The sequence below is a fragment of the Anabrus simplex genome, chromosome 12 (genome assembly GCF_040414725.1).
Source record: "Anabrus simplex isolate iqAnaSimp1 chromosome 12, ASM4041472v1, whole genome shotgun sequence".
NCBI classification, from domain to species: Eukaryota; Metazoa; Arthropoda; class Insecta; order Orthoptera; family Tettigoniidae; genus Anabrus; species Anabrus simplex.
The window spans coordinates 38260008-38283770 of NC_090276.1; the positions used below are offsets into that span (position 1 = coordinate 38260008).

A 23763-nucleotide genomic window follows, 5' to 3' on the forward strand; every position below is an offset into this window, starting at 1 on the left:
AGGGCTCTCAAATCCCTCTGTCATTTTTATGAGGAGCGATATCAAATTGCAATATTTACAAAGTACAAATGTGCTTTTCATAAGCCCATACTGATAGAAAGAAGTTTCTAATTTGAAATAGTACCAAGCAAGATGGCACTGGAAAATGATTCATTGCTCTACATTCACATTCAGGAGATGGTGGGTCTGAATCCCACTGCTGGCAGCCTTAAAGAAAATTTCACTTGATTTTACATTTTCACACCAGGCAAATGTGGAGTTTTTTCCTTTAATTAAAGCCATTGCTCCTACTTTTCCAAACCTACCCCTTCCCAATCTCAAACTCTATGTTTCAATGCAACTTTATAAACTGAAAAAAAAAAAAAAGATGAAAATAACATTAATTAAACTAGAAAATTAAAAATGTATAGAGAAAAGCAAAAAAGGCTAAGGAAAATGGGCACTTAAAAAGGTCCATATCCTTTAACCGATGTGAAAATAAGATTTAAAATTCAGTTGAGCACACATTGAAAGGCACTAAATTGTTGAAAATCTCTTGCTATATGTAACCATGTAAGAGTATGAGAAGAAAGTAAACAACATGGCCACGAGTCTCCAATTAAGAAAACCAGAAGTCTCAATGTCTTGAGAGATGGTAATATCATGATTAGAAAGATATAAAATAAATATATGGACATATCATAGGAAAGCAAACGAACTAAAATGTAGAAATATAACAAAAAAGTAAATATAAATTTACACAGCCTGTACTACGCAACCAGTTCACTCCCCACTTTCATTTCTAAAATTCAGAGGACTCTAATACTATTCCTAACATAACAATCTACAAAAATAATGTAGTTTAGTCAATAACAGTATGAAGTGTTGGAAATTTTTTCGTAACATAATAGAATTGAGATACAATACCATAGGACTCTCAAATCCTATATAACCTTAGAACTTTTAGAGAATCCTGCTATAAATCAATTACAAATAGATGCATTTTGAATTTTATAATTTTAAATATATCACATCATTTAGTGCTGAGGATGAAAAACGGGCAAGATATGAATGAAAGATGTAGATAGTAATATGGAAGACATAACCCGTAAGTGGAAAAATTGACACACACTCTTTAGAATGCTGTCGGCACAAGCCCCTATGAGTCCAAAAATGGAAATTTCTGAAATTTCCAACTTTAATAAATCAGCAACATTTGGGAAGCTATAAACCATTTTGTAATTTTACCTAAGAGACAGAGCACCTACTTTCCTGGTAAAAGCATCAATTATTGAACCATCAGATTTCCTCTTGTGGGAATTGGTAATTGTAACATTTTCTATGTTCTCCTTATTGCTAAGTTTACTACAACTATAAGCAATTTTCTTGTTTGCCAGCCAGATGGAAGTAGGATTTCGATTGGGAAGTTTGCTGTCATTTGAAGTAGGATTATTGTCCAGCATGCAAAGTATTCCATTCTTAATGTTGTCTTCTTCAGGCTTGCTGCAACCTTCAAGCAGTGCACCTCCTTCAACTTTATCATTTCTCCAGAGATCTGTGGAAGGTTTTACATTATCTTTCTCAGTTCCTTGAACATGCTTGTGGAGTTCTGGCAATGTGGAATACTTTTTAGGGTTTAAACTTGGTAGAGTACCAAAGTGAACGTGTCGTCCTAATGAAGCAGACCTTCTGAAGGTGGCTGGTTTCTCTACTTTTTCTGGTTTCATCCTGGCAGAAGTTTTACGTATATGTGGTGAGTCGCCAGGATCAGCACTAAAGGATGTGTCCAAATTGACATTGACAACACTAGGATGCTGCCTGACACTGCCTGCGACGGAACGAGAATCCCGACACTGGTTAAGGTACACATTAGCTCGTTCCATCTTCTCCTTGATTATCCGACTTAGGAGTCCAACTTCCCTCTCTCGCTTCTCGACAGCTCTCTCCCTTTCAATGATAGCAAGCTCCTTAGCCCTTACGGCAGCCTCTCTCTGTCGCAAAATGTCTATCTTACTGATGACAGGATCCGGCTCTCTTCTCTCACACTGGGTCTTTATTGATTTGTCTTCGACTGGGTTTGGAAATGTTATAGCTTCCAGTCTCTCTTCAAATGTTTTCTCAGCATTTTCAACCACACCCGTGTTTTCCTTCGTCTTGAAAGTATCCTGAGCAAGATGAGACATGACAGTTGGATGATGCAATATGACCTCTACTGTAGGTCGAATAACGTGATCAACACGTAGCATGAAGGAGATCATTTTCTGCAAATCTTCAGAGTAATATGATGGAATCCTCTCAAATCTATAACAATTACAAAAGTTTACATTGAGTTACTCCGTCACTTTGGTCTAACAAAAAGCAAGAAACAGTTTAGACTATCAAAAGCATATGTTTTGGGATACACAAAATGAGCCTGGAATAGTGGAAAATAATAAATGTCATGGATGTTCTCTACGAAAGCTTAAGAGAACCAACTCCTTAGCGCTGGTGACATCATACTGTGTAGTACCAATAGAGAACAGCTTGAATGCTGGATAGAACCCCCAGAGGACAGAACAGAGGTCTTAAAATGAGCTGGAGTAAAAGTGAGTACCTCTGCCTACAAGAAGTGGGAGCTGAAGTTATTAAGATGGATACAGAGAAGTTTCAGACAGTGAATAGTTTGAAGTCCCTACGATCCACTGTACCTAGCAAAGGCAATTTGGATTAAGAAATAATTTACAGAGTGCATGCTGACTGGTTGAACTGAACAAGGTTGTCTGGTATCTTCTGTGAATAAATGCCCAACTAAAGGGAAAGGTCTCTGCGAGACCTACAGAAGTATATAGAGCCAAGGCATGGGCAATACAAAATTGCAATGCCAGGGACTGGAGGCCGTTGAAATGAAAATGCTGAGTTGGATGTGGGATGTTTTGAGGATGGACCAAATCAAGAACAACTACATAAGGGGCAGTGTCAAAGTGACTGAAATAAAAAAGAAAGTCCAAGAGAGTCGACTGCTCTGGTATGGTCACATAATGTGCAGGTTTGACAATTATGTGGGGAGAAGAGTCCTTGGTCTGGAGCTGCAAGGTAGAAGAGGGAGAGGAAGACCGATGCTAGAAAGTGACTCCATGTACCCTGACTTGTTCTTTCCACCAAAATAAGAGTTTTGTCTGTACATTGCTCAGATTTTTAAAAAGAATGGTATTTCTGTATCAGTCATATCCATAGTAACAAGAAAATGCACTTTTTACTTTTCCGTAATTTCTGCCTGTCTGTCTGTATGTATGTATGTATGTATGTATGTATGTATGTATGTATGTACATGCATCACAAGGGAACGGCTGAAGAGAATTTAATGAAAATCGGTATGTGAAGTCGGGGGATGAGCCACTACAATCTAGGCTATAAATCATTTTACTCACGCTGAGTGAAATGGTAGTTTAGGGGAAGGCTGAAAATTGAATTCTCAAATAATTATACTATTAGTGGTCCTATCGATAAATACGATATAACTAAAGTTACATAGAATTGAATTTCCGATCATTTATGTCATACACTGTTACCGTACCAGCTTTGATAAAACAGATATTCATGAATTTGCATTTTTGTTGCTAAGTCTACATGAACGCCGAGCCACGAGAAAATGGGTTAACCGAATTTAATGAAAGTCGGTATATAGAGTCGGGGAATAAGAAACTACAGTCTAAGCTATAAACAATTTCATTCGCCCTGTATGAAATTGTAGTTATGGGGAAGGCGCCTAAAATTGAATTTTTAAATACCTATGTTATTGGTCCTATCGAAAAGTACTACATATCAACAGTTATAGAGAATACAATTACTGACCATTTATGTTTTATTCAATTTTATGGTACTGACTATGATAAGAGTGGTATTTCAGAGTCGGAAGGAAACTAAATGTGAAGGCCTACAATATTGAAAGCGCATAACATTGATCAACAGTAACATTACATTGACCATTGTTTGTTGTGATGTTCTTTGTCTCTTATGCTGCCACTCATCTCCAATAGATGAGATTACTGCTGCGTACCGAGTGGTGGGAAATAGCTGAGGAGTTAGAAAACTTTCTTCTTTAGCACGTCATTCCTCTGGTTCGTACATTTTCTGATACCGTACTGCTGGTACGTAACTCACTGTTTTATCATAGTATTCCAGCCATTCGATCCCTACTCTGACGCACTGTTTTGAATGAGCAGTGTGCACACTTAAGGCAGACGCTCAGTAGTAGTAGTAGTAGTAGTAGTAGTAGTAGTAGTAGTAGTAGTAGTATGACCTGGTCTAGAATTACAATTTAGGCCTATTCCAAATGATAGCACCAGAATTCACTAAATAACTCAAAATTCAACCCTGAAAAGAGTTGTTTCTTAAAAAGAGCTTCTTCCTCTTCACTTTAATTAAATTTTACATTCATTTTATTCAAAATTAGCAGTGAAGAGGGGCTCCAAGTCAGATAGATTTTTTTGACGCCAGTGTAGTGAATTGAGATTTTCCAACTCATCGGGTACTCCTAGGAAACGGATTAGTAAAAGGGAATAGTTTTTGCCCTGGGGCTCTCCACTATTCGAACCCCCCCCCGAAAAAAGACAAGAGTGCTCACGGAACGCGGCTGTCTGCGGCCTGGTCATTCCAGCTCTGGAACTTTGGACTGTTAGATCGGCAGTTAAAAGTGAGGATAAGTATGGTTCTTCATTTGTTTGAGTATTTCATGTTAAATCATTGCTTTTACTGGCGCCATTCTTACTGACGTCATTGTAATGACCTATGTTCATTTCCGTTGGGAAAACCACTAAGACAGTCTTTCTGTGGATATAAAAAGGCAAGTGGAGAGTGAGTGTCTGCCATTATAATGCGATTCCCCCAACCTGATTGTGAATGATGGTAGGCAAGTGGAACTACCATTACAATGAAAATTCCCTAACGCAGTCTTCATATGAGAAAAGACGTTTGGTGATTTCTCCATCGCATTTCTAGGGTAACGTTAAGAGCTATGCAATTTAATACAGTCTTGCTCACACCGTATACTGTACCTAACGTACAATCCTGTATACAATGTAGAATTCCATAGCGAAGCACAGGTACATCAGCTAGTAATCAATAAAAACCACACCTTATTAATACCAAGGAAATATTTAGTCAGATGACCTGTTATTTGTGCTATGCTGACATGAATACAACATACTAACCCTAGCGACTTGTGTTACCAGATGAACACAGAACAAGAGTGAAATATATACAATATGAATAATGGAAAGGAACAAAAGAAGTGGCAAATCACGTTATATAGAAGAAAATAGAATAAAAATCCTACCCACGTGAGCAATGGCGGAGGCAGCAACAGAAAAGGAGACAAGGATGGAGGCACTTCCATGTATGTGGGGCTTGCCTTTTCTCCATCTACCACCCCTAAATTGTACATGTACAATTTAAGGAAAATAAATAAATAAATAATAATAATCATCATCATCATCATCATCATCATCATCATCATCATCACATCTTCAAAGAGGTGAACTTTCTCACAGTAGTTATTGTGTTTATCTAATCATTGTATGCATTTCTTTTTTATGTTGCTGTCTCTCCACATATGACTTTTTGTACTATACTAGGTATATCTTACTTCAAGATTAATTTGATAATTATTATACCAAAGAGGGATTGGAATAACTTACCAAGGGAAATGTTCAATAAATTTCCTATTTCTTTGAAATCATTTAGGAAAAGGCTAGGAAAGCAACAGATAGGGAATCTGCCACCTGGGCGACTGCCCTAAATGCAGATCAGTATTGATTGATTGATTGATTGATTGATACCACCACCACAGAAGACCCAATTAAAATTTGAGTACTATTGTATCTTCAACATCAAGAAATATTCTCTCTACACAGAAAACAGGAAATAGACTGGTTTAGGAATAGATGTATAGCACTTACTTCCCTTCTTCAATTTTCTGAGCCAGTTCTGGTATGCTCGGTCCACTGAAGGGAGGCATCAGGACACACATCTCGTAAATAAGACAGCCCAGGGACCAAATGTCTGATTTTTTATTATATCTGTTACCTTTGATCATTTCCTATAAAAAAATATCACAGACGCTATTTAAAAACTGTTCATTTGTGCTTGCACATAAAGAAAATAGTGGAATGGCAGACTGAAATTTGTTTCATTATAATTTACCTGCAGAAATTTTACATTAATACATAGGTTAAGTGTTTTTATAGGATATTACATAATAGGGCCCATGCTCCCTGATTTCAGAAGAAAATAAAACTTCAAGAAAAGTAACACTAGAGAACTGTACAGAACTTTTAAGGAAAAACTACAACAATACCAACCTCCAAGTTCTGTTTTAAAAGAGAGGACGGTACATTAGCATTGAATAACAAGGTGAATTGCCACCTTTTGGCCAATTATTTTGAAACCATTTTAAACTGCGAGGAACCACTGGAAACTCTGAATTTCAAGAAGCCAACGTAGATGAATCAACATTCAAATCCACAGAGTCTCAAGGACATAAAGAAAATCATCAATTAACTCAAAAACAATAAAGCACCATGAGAAGATGGGATAGTAGCTGAAATGTGAAAAATTGGAGGAGATAGGGCAACGGAAAACTTACACCATTTAATCTGCGATATCTGGGAAAGTGAAAAAATCCCTACGGATTGCACCCTTATACACCCACTCCATAAGAAAGGAGACCACACCAATCCAAACACTATCAAGGAATTTCGTTGTTACCTATTTCTTACAAAGTATTGCCCAAGGTGCTATTAAACATAGTAGAAGAACATGAAGATCAAATAGGTGAATATCAAGAGGGATTTAGAAAGGGAAGATCCAGTGTGGAACAGATCTTTAGCCTGAAAAGTATCCTGAGAATTGAAGCTATACGAGGGAAAAATACGGTGGTTGTGTTTGTAGGCTTCAAAAAAGCTTATGACTCCATCAATCGGCAGACATTCTTCAATGTTTGGAAGAATTTGGAATTAATATAACACAAGGGCAATTATAGCTCAAACGCTGATGGAAACCGTCTCCAAAGTTAAATTTCACAAGGAAATCGCAGATCCCTTTGAGATTAAGACAGGAGTCAGGCAAGGTGAAAAAAGCAATGAGAACTGGAGGAAAACCATAAAAGAAGAAGGTATAAAAGGAATCTATTTAGGTACAAAGAAGCAGAATATGAAGGTGGATTGCTTAGCATTCGCTAATGACATGCACTGTTAGCAGGAGATAAGGAAGAAGCCCAAATAATGCTTGAAAAACTACATGAAAATGAGGAGAAAGCAGGAGTCAGGATCTCATATGAAAAGACAGAGTACATAGAATACAAACATAATGAGTAAAACCATCTGCAAACCACGTATGGGAAAGTCAAGAGGTCAGATAAATTTAAATATCTTGGTGAATGGATCCAGCCGAATGGGCTTGATAAAAAAGCAAATATGGGAAGGGCCAGAAAGATGGAGTTAGCGTATAGATTAGTACAGAATAAATACAATAAAAGAACGATATCTTACACAGCAAATATCAGACCCTACACCATGGTTATAAAACCAGAGGGCCTTTACAATTCAGAATGTCTGATACTGAATAAGAAAGGGGGAATGGATGAGCTTGAGAAGAAAGAAAGAAAAATCTTGAGAAAGATCTTAGGACCCAAAAAAGGAAAGGATGGTACATGGAGGAATAGGAAAAATGAAGATTTATACAGACAGACAGACAGACAGACAGAGAAGATCACAGACACTATACATAACAGGAGACTGAAGTTTTATGGGCACCTCACAAGAATGAACGAGACTCGACTAACAAAGAAAATCTTTAACTACATTATCAAATTAAAAGCAACTACTAAATGAGTAGAAGAAACAACAAAAGACATGGAGGAAGTTAGCACCAATCCAAAAGAAGCCTTTAACAGAGATATGTTTCGAGCTAAAATTGATAAATTCAAGGAGTTCTAAGGGGAAAAAAATTAAAAGTCCAAGAACATGTGGTCAGAGAAGAGGAACAGAAACCATGATGAAACGATGGAGAAGTTCTTGGAGAAGAAAAAAGAACTAACCAGCAAGTCAATTGTTTACCAAAGTAGGCCAAAAGTGAAGAAATAATAATAATAATAATAATAATAATAATAATAATAATAATAATAATAATAACAACAACAACAACAATTCTATTATTATTCCAGCAGTCCAAGAAACCAGGTTCAGAGCGTCTATGATGGGTAAGTACAGAATACTGAAGGGTCTACAAGCCTTCAGGGAGAAAAAGTCAGGTAACAAGAGGAAGTCCCCAACCATCTTGGGAACAGTCTTCTTTGCTTTGTCCGACTCCATGGCTGAATGGTTAGCAGGCTGGTCTTTGGTCAGAGGGTCCCGGGTTCAATTCCCAGTCGGGTCAAGAATTTTAACTTTCATTGGTTGATTCCGATGACTTGGGGGCTGGGTAAGTGTGCCATCTTCATCATTAGAATTTATGATACGTAGGGCCCCATCCTCACAGACACGCAGGACGCCTATACGGCGTCAACTCGAAAGACCTGCACCAGACCTCTTCAGAGGCCACACACTATTATTATTATTATTATTATTATTATTAATTTCAGGTTCTTATCTCCAAGACTTTTGATTACAGCCCTTAAAAGTGGAAAAAATCTGACACGGCCCTCAATGACCCTGCTCCAATCAATGAGGATCCAAAAATTGGTAATCTTGTTGCATGCAATTTGAACTAATCACTGACATTGATTTATTGTTTGCTGAAAGTTTGAACATCAGTGATTGCATATGGTATAACCATATATATATGAGTCTCCACCTTATAACCAAACAACATGAAAACCTGATAAGAAATATAGCACTAAATATACTTTGTTAAAAATGGAGCCATACTTTCCAGTGTTGACTCAGTTAATACAACTACGTTCTCCAGACTCTCTACACTAAATATAACAACTACAACCTTTTGATACATGTTTCCTAACTTTTAGACTGTCTACCTCTTGTGAAGTTCTTTGCTTTAGTTTTGTTAGTCGATTCTCAAAATAATAATGTTACTGGCATTATGTCCCACTAACTACTTTTTTTTGGACATGCTGAGGTGCCAGAATGTTGTCCTGCAGGAGTTCTTTTAGTGCCAGTAAATCTACTGACATGAGGCTGACATATCTGAGTACCTTCAAATACCACCAGACTGAGCCAGGATCGAACATGCCAAGTTGGGGTCAGAAGGCCAGCACCTCAACCATCTAAGCCACTCAGCCTGGCTGATTCTCAAAATGACGACATGCAAGATTTAATTAGGACAGAACCATAACTGGTTTGTGTACCTCGTCCTTGCTGCCATTTTACTTTAGTTTGTGTTGTGAGCTGAGCTGAAGAGTGTAAAGCGGCAGAGAGTTCAAGTACAATCTTCCAATATAAACAAAGCAAACTGCTAAAGAGTGGAGAAAAGATGATCATGTGTTCAATAAGTTTGTAGGCCAAGGTTAAAATAGTTTCCTTCAATACTATTGGCATTTCAGGAAGAGGATTGGAGGATTTTTACCACTTTTCAATTTGGAAGGATTATTCTTTGATTCTATTATGATAGCTTCCGCGTCTTGAATGGATTCATCATGCTACTATCATTACGATAACTTAAGAGTTGTTAATAAAAAATAACACCAATGTCTGATATTTTGATATATTGTAACTCAATATTTGTGAAGAAGAACATAACAGATATGGGACGAGAGCGAAACAGCTGAGCTGTGTTACCAAATCGAATCAGCCGGTTTGAGAGCTATTGTTTCCATGTATTGATCTACAGTGCAAATTTATTTTAATATGCATACTAGTGGACCCGTGTTGCTCCACAGCATTCCTTATAAATAGGTCAGATAGTTATGCCTGTCACGAGTCATATTGTTTTGCCTGCCCTTTTCAATAGTTTTATGAACACTTAATACCAGTACATAAAAACTGATTAATTCGTAAATTAGTTTATAACACTTCTTTCCCTACAATATTCTCCGTACTTTGACCATTCGGCCGTATCTGGATCTTAAAAACATTTTCAAGCGATCTTGCCCGAGATAGTGCAACATACGATTGGCAGTGACTGAATACTTTTGTCCCTGCGCTTTATTAATGGTCATACAGAAGGCTAGTCGACTTGATAACTTCCAGTCTGCACGTACGTAGACAGTTTTCTCTTAGCAACATGTAAGTTATTAGGAACGTTCTGCCATCTGTTGAGTATATTCAGAACCTGGGGAAGGTCAGAGAATCAAAGAGTATTTAGCAGGGAATAGTATTCTTCCATCATCAGAGAAAGTGTTTACTCTGTGGCTTGACAGGTAGTAATCAAACATGGCTGCATGTAATCACATTACTAAGGATGAAAATCATATATATTAGAATATTAACCCTTTCCCACAGACTATCTTTGACTCACTGTCTGGCAAAACCTAGAGTAAATAATTTGCTTGTCAGGTATAGTTGTGGAGTACCTTCACTAAATAATTTATTCTGTAAAAACCACTTAAGATATAGCTTTCAAATTTTGTAACAATGGAAAATACACTATAGTTATTCTAAAATGATACAATGGATAAAAAGGAAGTTGCCTAACATGGAAATACGAAGTGGAGAAGAAGAATGGGACAATTTAAGACAGACATTTGTGGAAGCAGCAACTGAAGTATGAGGGAAAACAAAAGCAATGATTAAGGGAAAGGAGACACGGTGGTGGACAGACAAATTAAAAAAAAGAAATAAAATAAAAGAACAAGGTGAAGAAAGAAATAGATAAGAAAAAACAAAAAACATATCAGAGGGATGAGAATAAGATAGAAAGGTTACATGTGGAATGCAAAAGATTGAAACTAGAGGAGTATCAAGGAGGAAAAGGAGAAATGGTGGGGAGAGTTTATCAACAAAGTTGAGCAAGATAGTCAAGGAAATCAGAAACTATTATACAGAGTACTAAAATCGAAAAGAATAAATCAAGAAAAAATCAAGGCATTAGAGAGAGAAGATGGATCCATAGTACATGACGAAAAGGGTCTTCAGAATGTGATGGCAAAGTATTTTGAAAAACTTTATAATGAGGATGACTGCTCGGAGTAAGAAGATAAGAAAATGGAAATAACAGATGGAGAAAAAGAAGAGAACACGATACCATGGTTGGAACTTGAAAGGGCAGTGAAAGGAATGACCAAAGGTAAAGCAAGTGGAAAAGACTAATTCAATGCTGATATGATTAAGGCAGCAGGAAGCATTGGACTACAATGGCTATACCGAGCCCTCAATGCCATATGGAAGGATGAAAGGATACCTGAAGATTGGCTATAAAGAAGCACTGTACCATTGTTCCAAAAAGGAAATAGGAAGAAATATGAAAATTATAGAGGTATAACCCTATTATCACATGGACTAAAAATAATGGAGAAAGTCATAGAAAAAAGACTGAGGGATATAATGGAAACACAGTTAGAGGAAGAAAAATATGGCTTTAGACCAGTAGATCAATAATAGACTTGATATTTACAGTGCGAACGATAATGGAAATACATCTGGAAAGGAACAAGGAAATCATCTTCGTATTTTTGGATTTGGAAAACGCTTATGATACAGTTTAGAGAAAACGTATGGGAATGACTACTGAAAAGGAATGTACCAAAATCATTAATTAACAAGATAAAAATGTTGTAATTATAATAATGCACATACATGTAAATAAGCAACTACTGAAGATAATACAGGTGTATGCTCCACAGACAGGATGCAGCATGGAAGAGAAAGAAGAGTTCCTCAATGAACTGGAAACACACATTGTTGGAGATGGGATCATAATAATGGGTGATCTGAATGCTCATGTGGGAACTGATAGAATGGGATATGAGAATGTTCTGGGCCCACATGGGTATGGCGATAGAAATGAAGATGGAGAGAAACTCTTTGACTTTTGTATCAGAAATAACCTGATAATAAAGAACACATGGTTTATGAAGAGGAATAGCCATAAGATCAGCCGATATAGTTGGGATGGACAATATGGTACACTCATCGATTTTATAATAACAGACCGAGAATAGGGAAGATAGTCATGAATACGAAGATAATCCCCAGTGAAAGTATGTAAGGTGATCATAGATTATTAATTGTGGAATCAAAACAAGTAAAAATCCCTAAAATTGTACTGAAGAAGAAACCAAAGATCAGGATTTGGGAATTGGAGGAGGAGGATAAAATGACATTCCAAGATAGGATAAAAAGGAATTTGCCTAACATGGAAATACAAAGTGGAGAAGAAGAGTGGGACAATTTAAGACAGACATTTGTGGAAGCAGCAACTAAAGTATGCAGGAAAACAAAAGCAACGATTAAGGGAAAGAAGACACGGTGGTGGACAGAAAAAATAAAAAAAAAGAAATAAAAGGAACAAGGTGAAGAAAGAAATGGATAAGGAAAAGCAAAAAACGTATCAGAGGGATGAGAATAAGATAGAAAGGATACATGTGGAATACAAAAGATTGAAACTACAAGCAAAGAGGAGTATCAAGGAAGAAAAGGAGAAATATTGGGGAGAGTTTACCAACAATGTTGAGCAAGATAGCCAAGGAAATCAGAAACTATTATACAGAGTACTAAAATCGAAAAGAATAAATCAAGAAAAAATCAAGGCATTAGAGAGAGAAGATGGATCCATAGTACATGATGAAAATGGTCTTCAGAAGGTGATGGCAAAGAAGTTTGAAAAACTTTATAATGAGGATGACTGCTCGGAGGAAGAACGAGATAAGAAAATGGAAATAATAGATGGAGAAAAAGAAGAGAACCCGATAACATGGTTGGAACTTGAAAGGGCAGTGAAAGCAATGACCAAAGGTAAAGCAAGTGGAAGAGACTAATTCATGCTGATATGATTAAGGCAGCAGGAAGCAATGGACTACAGTGGCTAGACAGAGCCCTCAATGCCATATGGAAGGATGAAAGGATACCTGAAGATTGGCAACAAGAAAGCATTGTACCACTGTTCAAAAAAGGAAATAGGAAGAAAGGTAAAAATTATAGAGATGGAGAGACATGAACTAAAAATAATGGAGAAAGTCATAGAAAAAAAGACTGAGGGATATAATGGAAACACAGTTAGAAAAAGAACAATATGGCTTTAGACCAAATAGATCAACAATAGACTTGATATTTACAGTGCAAACTATAATGGAAAAACATCTGGAAAGGAACAAGGAAATCATATTCGTATTTTTGGATTTAGAAAAAGCTTATGATACAGTCAAGAAAAAATATGTATGGGAATGCCTACTGAAAAGGAATGTACCAAAATAATTAATTAACAAGATAAAAATGTATCATGAGAGCAAAAGCAGTGTACATGGCGACTCAAACATTTTATACAAAAAAAAAAAAAAAAAAAAAAAAAAAGTCTTAAGCAAGGAAGTGCACTGTTGCCATTATTGTTTATTACCCATATTGATGGATGAAATCATAAAATGTGTAAAACAGAGTGTGAGTAGTGATGAAGTGAATGCTTTGGTATTTGCAGATGATGTGGTGATTTGGGGAAAGGGAGAAAAGGAAGTACAAAGGAGACTGGACATTTGGAATGAAAATCTGAAGGAGTTCGGAATGGTAATTAGTAAAAAGAAAACTGTAGTCATGCACTGTGGAAAAGAGAAAAAGAGAAGCCAAGTGAACATAGATGGAGAATGGTTAGAGAATGTAGAACAGTTTACATATCTGAGTAGCATTATTAACGGAAGAAATGAAATCAGCCCTGAAATTAATAACAGATTAAGTAAAGGTATAACATTTTATCATCAAGTCAGAGAGCTTTTATGGGATGACAAAGTACCCAAGAGAACAAAATTAACATTATATAAACAGTACTTCATAACAATTGTAACATACAGAACAGAAACACTGGTAACTAATAAGAGACAAGATAGTAAGATCCATGCAGTAGAAATGAAATTTTTAAGAACATCGGTTTAAAAGACAAGAAGAGACAGAATTCAAAATATTAAAATCAGAGAAGAGCTAAATATAGAGCCGTTAGTACAGAAGATACAGAAAACAAGACTGAGATGGTTTGGACATGTAAAATGAATGGGAAAGGAACAGGTAGTAAGAAGGGAATTGGAAAGAGAAGTTAAGGGGAAAGAAACCAGCTGGAAGACCGAGAAGGTGGATGGATCAGATTTGGAAGGACATTAGAGAAGCTGGATTGGATGTGGCGGACGTAATAGAGCAGGAAAAGTGGAAGGACAGAAATGAGTGGAGAAGACTTGTTAGCCACCACCTGAGGGACTGGATTGGGACACTGATGATGATGATGATGATGATGATGATGATGATGAGGGAGAGGTAGCAAATATCAGAGTATTACTAACATTAAAAATGCCAAAAAGTTATTAATGATAATACAGAAGACACATTTAATCATGCAAACTGATAGAGCTACAGTAGGTACGTTAAAACTTCAAACATTCATCGAGTATCATACTCCGAGGTGCAATTTTCATTCTTTTTTCCTAAATAATAAAAAATAAAAAAGTATTAGCATGCTTTTTGCTGTCTGTCAGTGTACGATCACACAGCATCTCTTTCTCCGAATCATGTCTTCCAAAACCTGCTACCTATCTCTTTTGGGAAAAGAACAAAAATACATCTACCACAATATTTTGAAATCCTGTGTTTGAAAGTAGACTCAAATAATATTTACACTGTTAAAAACGATGCCTCAATTTAAACAAAAAACTCAAAATATTACCAATGAAATGACATGGTGTATGGCTTTTATGCCGGGAGTGTCCGAGGAAAAGTTCGGCGCGCCAGATGCAGGTCTTTTCAGTTAACGGTCATAGGTGACCTGCACGTCGTGATGGGGATGAAATGATGATTAAGACGATATACACACCCAGCGCCCGTGCCAACGGAATTAAGCAATTATGGTTATAATTCCCGACCCTGCCAGGAACCGAACCTGGGCCCTTGTGACCAAAGGCCAGCACACTAACCATTTAGTCATGGAGCCGGACAATATAACTAAATATGATCTTATATCACTAAAATGAGCAAATTATGATCACAGCAATAAATAAGGCCGAAATATGCATTTATAAGCAACATAAAATTGCTTTAAACGGGGTCAAGAACCCATCATTCATGGTTATTTTTCAGGTTTTGGGTAAAATTACCTCTGGAATGAAATATGACTTTTCCTTAACATCCGAACCTTAGTAATTACATGTTTATTGCAGTACTTATTTTATCAAACAGCAACATTGTAACTATGAAGCGGCTATGTGATACTAGCAGCACACACTGGCAACTCTATCACCAATGAACCAATAGAAACCAAGCTGGTGGTCATTTTATTTACTCCTGCCAAACCTGTCTTGTTCTTTCTTATGAATACTAGACTACAAAAACTTTCTTCAGTTTATGCTAGTTATTTCAAGAGTCCCCGATACTTGGTCAGAAGAACTGTCAAAGCTATTTTGGCATAGGTGTTGCTTAAAATACTCACAGGGCTCATATAATACGGGGTTCCCACAACAGAATGAGCAAAACTGATGTCGTCTTGTAACACACGAGCCAAACCAAAGTCTCCCAGCTTTACGTTCCCCGTGCCATCAAGGAAGACATTTGCAGGCTTAATGTCTCTATGCATGATGGTTCCTCTTGCAAGGTAAGAGTGGCAGGCCTGAAGAGCACATGCTGTCTGGTACAGAACACGCCATACGAAGCTTTCAACTATTAACTTGTTGGTTCTGAGAAAAAAGTACAGAATTACATTCTGAGAGAGAAGAGAGAAACAATCTAGCAAATACAACATATCAAGTCTAAGGTTAGCATTTTATGAACACAAAAGGATTAGGGAAATCTCCATACCTTCACAGACTGCCATTTACAAAAATATAGGCTCTCTCCTTATCAGACCCAATTCTTCTATATCCATTTTTTTTTTTTTTTTTTTCCTGCCCCGAGAAGCACTTTTCTGGTTCCAAGCTTCATCAGGAGGGTGGGCTTCAACAATAGGTCTTCACAACAGACCTGTTTCCCTGTTCCTAACTTTCCATTTATGGCTTTTCTGTTTCCATTACTTACGCTTTTAATTTTGGTATTATTAAATATTTCTTTTATGAGACTAGGAACATTTTTGTTCATCACCCCTGGTACATTTAGCATTTAGATAATACTGCATAGAAGGATGCTTAAGAATTTATGCACAGAATGCTGGTTGGTTTCTTTTGATTTCTCCGGCTACCACAGCATCAAAAAGATACCGAATACTCCCATGAGATTGGGCTATATATGATAATTAATCCTATAATGTCAAAACCTTGGTATATTACTCCACTTCTGCTGGGAACTAGTTTCGGGAGTTTTTCATATTTCCAATCTGTGGGATGATGTTGTTTCAGTCATCAGGCTATAGACTGGTTTGACATAGCCCCAGATGCCACCCTATCCAGTGCTAACCTTTTCACTTCTACATAACTACAAGATCCTACATCTGTTCTAATCTGCCTGTCATATTCATAACTTGGTCTACCCATACCGTTCTTACTGCCTACACTTCCCAAAAAAAAAAAAAAAAAAAACTGAACAAGTTCTGGATGTCTTTATGATGTGTGATATCATTCTATCTCTTCTTCTTCTTCTCCTCATCAAATTTAGCCAAATTGATCTCCTTTCACCAATTCGATTCAGTGGTACTTTATTCGTGATTTGATCTACCCATCTCACCTTCAACATTCCTCTATACCACCACATTTCACTTCCATACAATGCCATACTCTACACAAAAGTTTGAAAAACATATTTCTATATCATTGTTCGAAGCAAGCAAATTTCTTTCCTTAAGGAAGACTTAGCTTGCTTGTTTGTACATTTTGTCATCCTTACTTCTGCATAATTAGTTATTTTACTATCCAAGTAACAATATACATCTACTTTCTTTAAGACTTCATTACCTAATCTACCATTTCCTGCATCACTTGACTCGGTTAATTTTGTTTTGGATTTATTTATTTTCATCTTGTAGGAGAACTAACTTATCTGATGAAATTTGACCAGAAGACACAGAATGATAGGACACATCTTAAGACACACAAGACATGGTCAGTTGGTTTTTGAGGGAAGTGTAGGCAATAAAAACGTCAGTGGTAGACCAAAGTATGAGCTGCTATTTTCCTTTGGCGGTGAATGCAACATGATAAAAATATAAATATGTACCCTGTTTAACTGCCTTCAATTAGTACTAACATAATTACCCAGCAATAATATTTTCTCAATGTAAAAGATTAATTTTTCGGAACATCTGGTAAAATTACGCGAGTTTTTAAAGAACACGAGAGGTCGTGCGTGAGCAAATTGCCTCAATGTTTGCATTTGTACATTTCAATGAATGATTCAAGATAAAACTACAGCACCACACTTCACTGAAAGCCACCATAAACCTCATGAACTTTACTTAAGAAACTTTCTTGGAAATGCAGTCATGTAAGAATGCACTACGTGAGGGGTCGCATGAAGGCAATTTGCCGCGGCAGATGCGAGAGTGAAAGAAAACAAACTACTCCAGAACGCAGCGGGCAATACACTGACGATAATCAACGTCAGGTGAGAGAGAGGGAGAGAAGGGATAAAACGAGAGCCCTAAGCCCTACAGCGGCTAGCAACAACATTCTTAACAAATATTTCAAAAGTGCGGCAAACTGCCGTGGGTGCGACCTCTCGCGTGTTAAATACACCTTGTACATAAGATAAGATTGTGACATTAAATAAATTTTTATTCATTCATTCACGAGATATTTAAGAATATGTGTCTGCATCAACGTGGGTGCGACCTCTCGCGTGTTAAATACACCTTGTACATAAGATAAGATTGTGACATTAAATAAATTTTTATTCATTCATTCACAAGATATTTAAGAATATGTGTCTGCATCAAGTATAATAAAGTAACACAAAATACCCTGTTTGAATTAAAGTTTCACAAAATGCTAGATTTTAGGATGACGAATTTTCAATCTTAATTCTGGAATTCAGACATTGCAAACATTCAAAAGTTTAATGGGATGAGTATACCTGCATGGCGTGACACAGTTTTCTGACGTGTCGTAGTCCAGGTGAAACTTTCAAGTGAAGCGTGACTTCGTACATACATATTTAACTTTCTTCTTATTTATTTCCATATTTCAATTTTTCCCTGAAGGCTGCTGACGAACCCCACTAAAAGTCTCAGGCATGCCCCTAGGGGTACATGTACCACAGTGTGAGAACCACTGCATTAGAACAAGATCTGTTCTAAATATCTCTTACTTAATATCCTTGCATGAAGGTCAAACCCTTTCTGAGGCATGATGGGCAGTATTGGCCTACCCTTGATTTTTTTGATTTTTTAAAAAAACAAGTTGCTTTACGTCGCACCGACACAGATATCTGATGGCGATGATGGGATAGGTAAGGGCTAGGAGTGGGAAGGAAACGCCGGTGGCCTTAATTAAGGTACAGCCCCAGTATTTGCCAGGTATGGGAAAATGGGAAACCATCTTCAGGGCTTCCAACGTTGGGGTTTGAATCCACTATCTCCTGAACGCAAACTCACAGCTGCGCACCCCTAACCGCATGGCCAACTCGCTCGGTGGGCAGTATACCATCATACCCTGGGGATTTGTAAGGTTTATATGAGGATATGGAGGTAGTCATGCCCCAAATACCAGGAGTTGTCATTCAAACATTAGTGTTAGTAGTACCATAATTTAGATATTCTGCAATACAGCAGTAGCTGCTGATTCAGGAAAAGAACTGGGTAAAATGCTAGAAGTGCTGTCATCTGCACTATCTGATTTAGAAGATGAAAATCAGTATCGTACAAATAAAACAAGGATGTTAGTCATCAGCAAACATCCTAAGCTAGTTTGTATAAATATCAAACTTATGTAGAAGAAGGTATAACAAAGGTCACAGATCTCCCCTACCTTAGAAGTATTATCACACAAGACAACACGTGTAGCAAGAGAAGGATAGCGTTGGCCAAAAAGTTATGTAACACATTACTGTTGGTAAAATTTAATACTTCTGTGTGTCTTAAATAGACAAATCATAATCATTTAAAGCGAAAAGAAGATTACATTTAGGGGATCTTCCATAAATATTATTATTATTATTATTATGCTGTACTTTCTTTACTAGCACCATGCTTCCAAAATGATGACATGCAAGATTTAATACGACATAGCTATAATTTGTTAATTAATCGTACTATTGATCCAGGCCTAGCCATAATTTGTTAATTACTCACACTATAGGTCCACGGCTCAGCGATGGTTAAAGCCACTACTTGAACGCTGTACTTGGCCTATGAATTAACAAGACAATGTTTCCTAATCAAAGACCTCAGAATGATCATCTATTTAAGACACTAAGAAGTATAAAATTTTACCTACACTAATACCTACATAATTGCCCAGTCAAGCATTCATTAACAAAACAAATTTGCTTGCAAGTACACACATGGACACTCAAGTCAGATGGAACTTGCAAAACCCCTATAGTGTGGAGTACGCTTCCATATGGTTGCAAATTCTGGACGTCAAATAAACAAGACAGGAAATGGCTTGAAGCTTTTGAAATGTGGGTCTGGAGATCAGTGCCACCGATTAGTTGGATGGAAAGGGGATAGCTTCTTGACCAACCCCACAGCAGGAAATGCTGGGATAGAAACGACAATGAAGACTAAGGACCAAGTGGCTTCAAGATCTGATGCTAAATCTCCAGTATATCATTGACAAGATGAAACGGGAAGCTGAACGGTTCTGTCAACAAGACAAGACAAATTATTTACTACTAAGTTATTGGGGTGATACAGAGGCACATTTATTATAAGTTTGGGAGGTCAGATGGAATCATAAGCAATCTTGTAATCTAGGAGTTTGAAGGCTACCACATGACCAATTCTCCACTTGGTCATACTATTATAATCTAGGCCAATTAAACATTTATTGCCATTTATAAAATTTATACAGGCATAGCTTGTCAACACGCTTACGTAAAGCCCTTAGAAACTTACCTCTTACACATTGCTATTAAGGTAGCAAGATCCCCTCCTTCACACCATTCCATAATTATATACAGAGTTGCTGATGGTTTGTGAATGATGCGATCATAATATCTCACTATGTTAGAATGATGGAGTTCACTTAATAAATTAACTTCTGAGACGAGGCGCTGCAATGTAAACATTAAATAATTTAACTCAATGACATAAAATAGTAGTTTGATACAAACATAAATGCATAACCTGGAATATTGAAGGACTAAAGAACACTTATAGCTCATTAAGTCAAGATTGATTGGATACCTATGATATCGTAGTATTATTAGAAACCTTTTAAACAGAGGAATGGACTCCACCAGATCAGTACGCGGTCCATGTACTAGCAACGCAGGGGCCGAAAGGGCGCCGAAAAGGAGGTAGTTCATTTTTAATAAGTCCAGGTCTATCACCTTTTGAACCGATTCTTAAAAATGAGAACGTTTTAGTTGTAAAAACTACAATGTGCACCATAATGGGTGTATACTTCCCACCAGACACCCATGAAAGTATCATAATAGAAGAATGTAGCACAGCCTTCAGAAACAAACAAGAATGAGCCCTTCATCATGACTGGTGATGTGAACTGTAGAATAGATTATCAGACTACGAAGACAAATTCGTTCTAGATTTCCTAGAAACAGAGGGTTTCAACGTTCTTAATGATCCAGAGAAGAAAACATACTTCACACATAACGAGAGCAGCACAATCGACCTCGTCTTCACAAACATGAAGGGACTCAACCTCAAGAAACAGATGGGTTTTGAAGACTTAATTGTCAGGAAGGCCTTACCAGTAGAGACGACCTTCATCATAGACAAAGGATGCGACGGAGTTTTACACCCACGACAAGAGACTAATTCGAGGTTGATTGATAGCGCCCTCCTAGCTGAGGAATTGGCAAGAACACCGGATCTCTTACAGAGGATATGTTTAGGAAATCTGAACAAAGCAGTACATATCATAGAAAATATGCTGGAAAACTCAAAGGTAACAGACCAATCAAACAAACGTAGAGCTAAACCATGGTTCAATGCTGCTTGCTACCAGGCAAGGAGAAATGCATTAGATGCTCTACGTAAAGTGGCCAGATTTCAAACAGAAACAAACGTACAAACATATTCAACACTAAGGAGGCTTTACAAGAAGGTGATTAAAGAAGCCAAGGAAGCATTACAGCATATATCCAAAATTAAACTGGTAGAAAGAGAGGAACAAAATCCCTACAGGGTTGTGCAACCAAGGGAACCAAAATTCCCAAGGCACATGACAATGGAAACGTGGACATCACATTTCAGTACGGTACTACAGGCCAAGGACTCCAGACCATCAAAAACAAATGACAATAACAACCTTACCATTACCCGGCTGTTCACGGAAGGAGAGGTAGAGGAGGCAATTCGGAAAAGTAAAGACCACAAGGCTTGTGGTCCAGTTAACCTATTCAATGAACACTTGAAACAGAGCATTACAGAGCTCAAAGCAGCTTGGACATCTGTCATTAAACAATGCCTCATAAGAGGATCCATTCTGGACAGATGGAGATATGCCACACTAAAGGTACTATACAAGGGGAAAAGAAACCATGAGGACCCACACGCTTACAGGGATATTGCATTAGAATGCATTCCATTTAAAATACTGACTAAGCTCCTTGTAGACTGTGTGATACCGGAAGAGCAATTTAGGTTTCGAAGGGGCAGATCTACTCTATACGCTGTTCAGCGCTTACAAAATGACATACTAGAAACAACAGAGAGACAGAAGCAGAAAGTTCACGTTGCTTTCATCTACTTCTCAAAGGCCATTACTGATAGAAAAACTCGAGCCACTTTTTGGAAATGACAATGCCCAATTTGTTCTGGCACGAAATATACTTTCAGAGAACTACGTACAAATTGATGACAACTTGACAATGTCCTTTCCGATAGAACAAACAACAGGACTGCTGCAGAGGGATCCGTTGAGCCCAATCCTCAACATAGTGACCATGGACACAATCAGGAGAGTAAGTGCGGAGAATGTAAAAATGTATGTCTATGCGGATGATATGGCAATTGCCTCTTCGTCCAGTGAAGATCTACAAACAACTTTTGATAGATTAGTTGAATGGACAGGTACAAACGATTTACAGCTGAATGCAAGTAAAACGGTAGTCTTGACGTTCAGATGAGGAGGGAAAATTGCACTGAAAGACACAATTTATTATAAGAGTGAGAGATTATCGACTCCCGCCTCCTTAAAGAACCTGGGAATGACTCTACAGGCCACAAGTACCATTTTCACACTACATATAAAAGACAAGGTCGCTGCTGCGGTAATAGCCATGAACGAAATCAAGCATCTGCAGAGTCTCTGAGTGGATACAGCAATAAACTTTCAAGGGACCTTATAACCATTCTTTGTTAAAAGTACATAGTGTGTTTAATAAATCTATATATACATTGAAGATCTCACGAATAGTGAGTTACGAACTACATCTAATATGGGACCATCTTACCAAGAGTAATTTAAGAGATTTAGAGAAGACGAAAGCCGTTTATCTAAAAGTTCTAAGCTTATCGAAATTTACTCCCTCACAATTGGTATACGACCTAGTAAGAGAAAGGTTCTTCATAGAGGACCTGCGAGAGTGGATGCTACTACATTCTACACCTGCCTACAACAGTGTTCTACAAGAACTTCATTCAAAGAAAAAGGAAATATGGAGCACGTTTTATACCACGGATGCCATGATGACTCAAGATTAGAAACAATCAAATTATGAGCTATGACATGTCATGACACGATTTGCGGTATATGGCTTTCATCACAGAATATGTGATAATATGAAACACCATGATCTGCAGGAGGATTGTATGTGTCGGCAGTGCAAGAATCATCCTGATTGCTATCAGCTCCAGGAATGTGGAAAAAGAGTGGTGTCCTTGACCAAATTTTGTAGTGACTAACACAGAGACCTACATATGGTATTCTAAGTGAACATTTATTCCAGGTATTTATGTACATAAATATCCCATGGCCATTGGCTGCATTAAATTAAATTATACAAACACACATACATATAACTTACAGGTCGTGAATTGAAAATTAACACTAAACTACACAACGGCAATGAAAAATCATTTCTGAAATTCCACGCATTCACGTAAATTTGTGAAAGACTTTCCACAAAGGAAGAGAAAGACAAGTGACTTTTCTTGACTGAATAAGTGTTAGGGTCATTAAGGTCATATGATTCAGGTGACATTTAAGATAGGTAATCAATCAATAATTTAAAGACAGATATTATACTGACATTGTCAATAGCCACACATACCAATTTCTTTTCTTTCGTCATCTTTCCGTAGTTAATAGCTTTCCATACAAATATTTGCCCGGTACTTTTCTTCTGAACCTTGTAGCAGGTACCAAATGTACCTGTTCCTATCACACTCAACACATCGTAGTCCTCAAAACAATTTTCCATTCTGAAGATCCAATATTTCCGATAGTTACTTATCTTTGGGCTTGTTTATCACACATACTCGCTATCAGCACACATATAATCATTGTCATTTTACACCGCTACATTTTGAAAATGATGTTATTGATGCTGACCTGGCCACCGCAATTGGCTATTGGCTATGCTCTCACCATACGACACATCTTGATTGGTCGAG

The 23763-nt window shown here is 37.3% G+C and overlaps 1 protein-coding gene across 1 annotated transcript; it reads right to left on the reverse strand.

Annotated features, from left to right (window-relative positions):
• Positions 1 to 1223: 1223 nt before the first annotated feature.
• On the reverse strand, positions 1224 to 23671 carry Nek2. Its single transcript, XM_067156164.2, has 5 exons — positions 23421 to 23671; positions 20077 to 20234; positions 15526 to 15769; positions 5916 to 6055; positions 1224 to 2280 (listed from the first exon to the last, which is right to left on the reverse strand). The coding sequence occupies exons 1-5, from the start codon at positions 23568 to 23570 to the stop codon at positions 1224 to 1226; spliced, it is 1749 nt and encodes a 582-aa protein (XP_067012265.2). The 5' UTR covers positions 23571 to 23671.
• Between the last annotated feature and the right edge of the window lie 92 nt (positions 23672 to 23763).

Excerpts from the sequence above, each read along its gene's own strand:
- Nek2 (XM_067156164.2), bottom strand. The coding sequence starts at position 23,570 with ATGGAAAATTGTTTTGAGGACTACGATGTGTTGAGTGTGATAGGAACA. Across the intron at positions 20,235-23,420 it reads TGACGAAAGAAAAGAAATTG|CGCCTCGTCTCAGAAGTTAA; the intron begins GTATGTGTGGCT and ends TTTACATTGCAG. Across the intron at positions 2,281-5,915 it reads CAGAAAATTGAAGAAGGGAA|ATTTGAGAGGATTCCATCAT; the intron begins GTAAGTGCTATA and ends TAATTGTTATAG.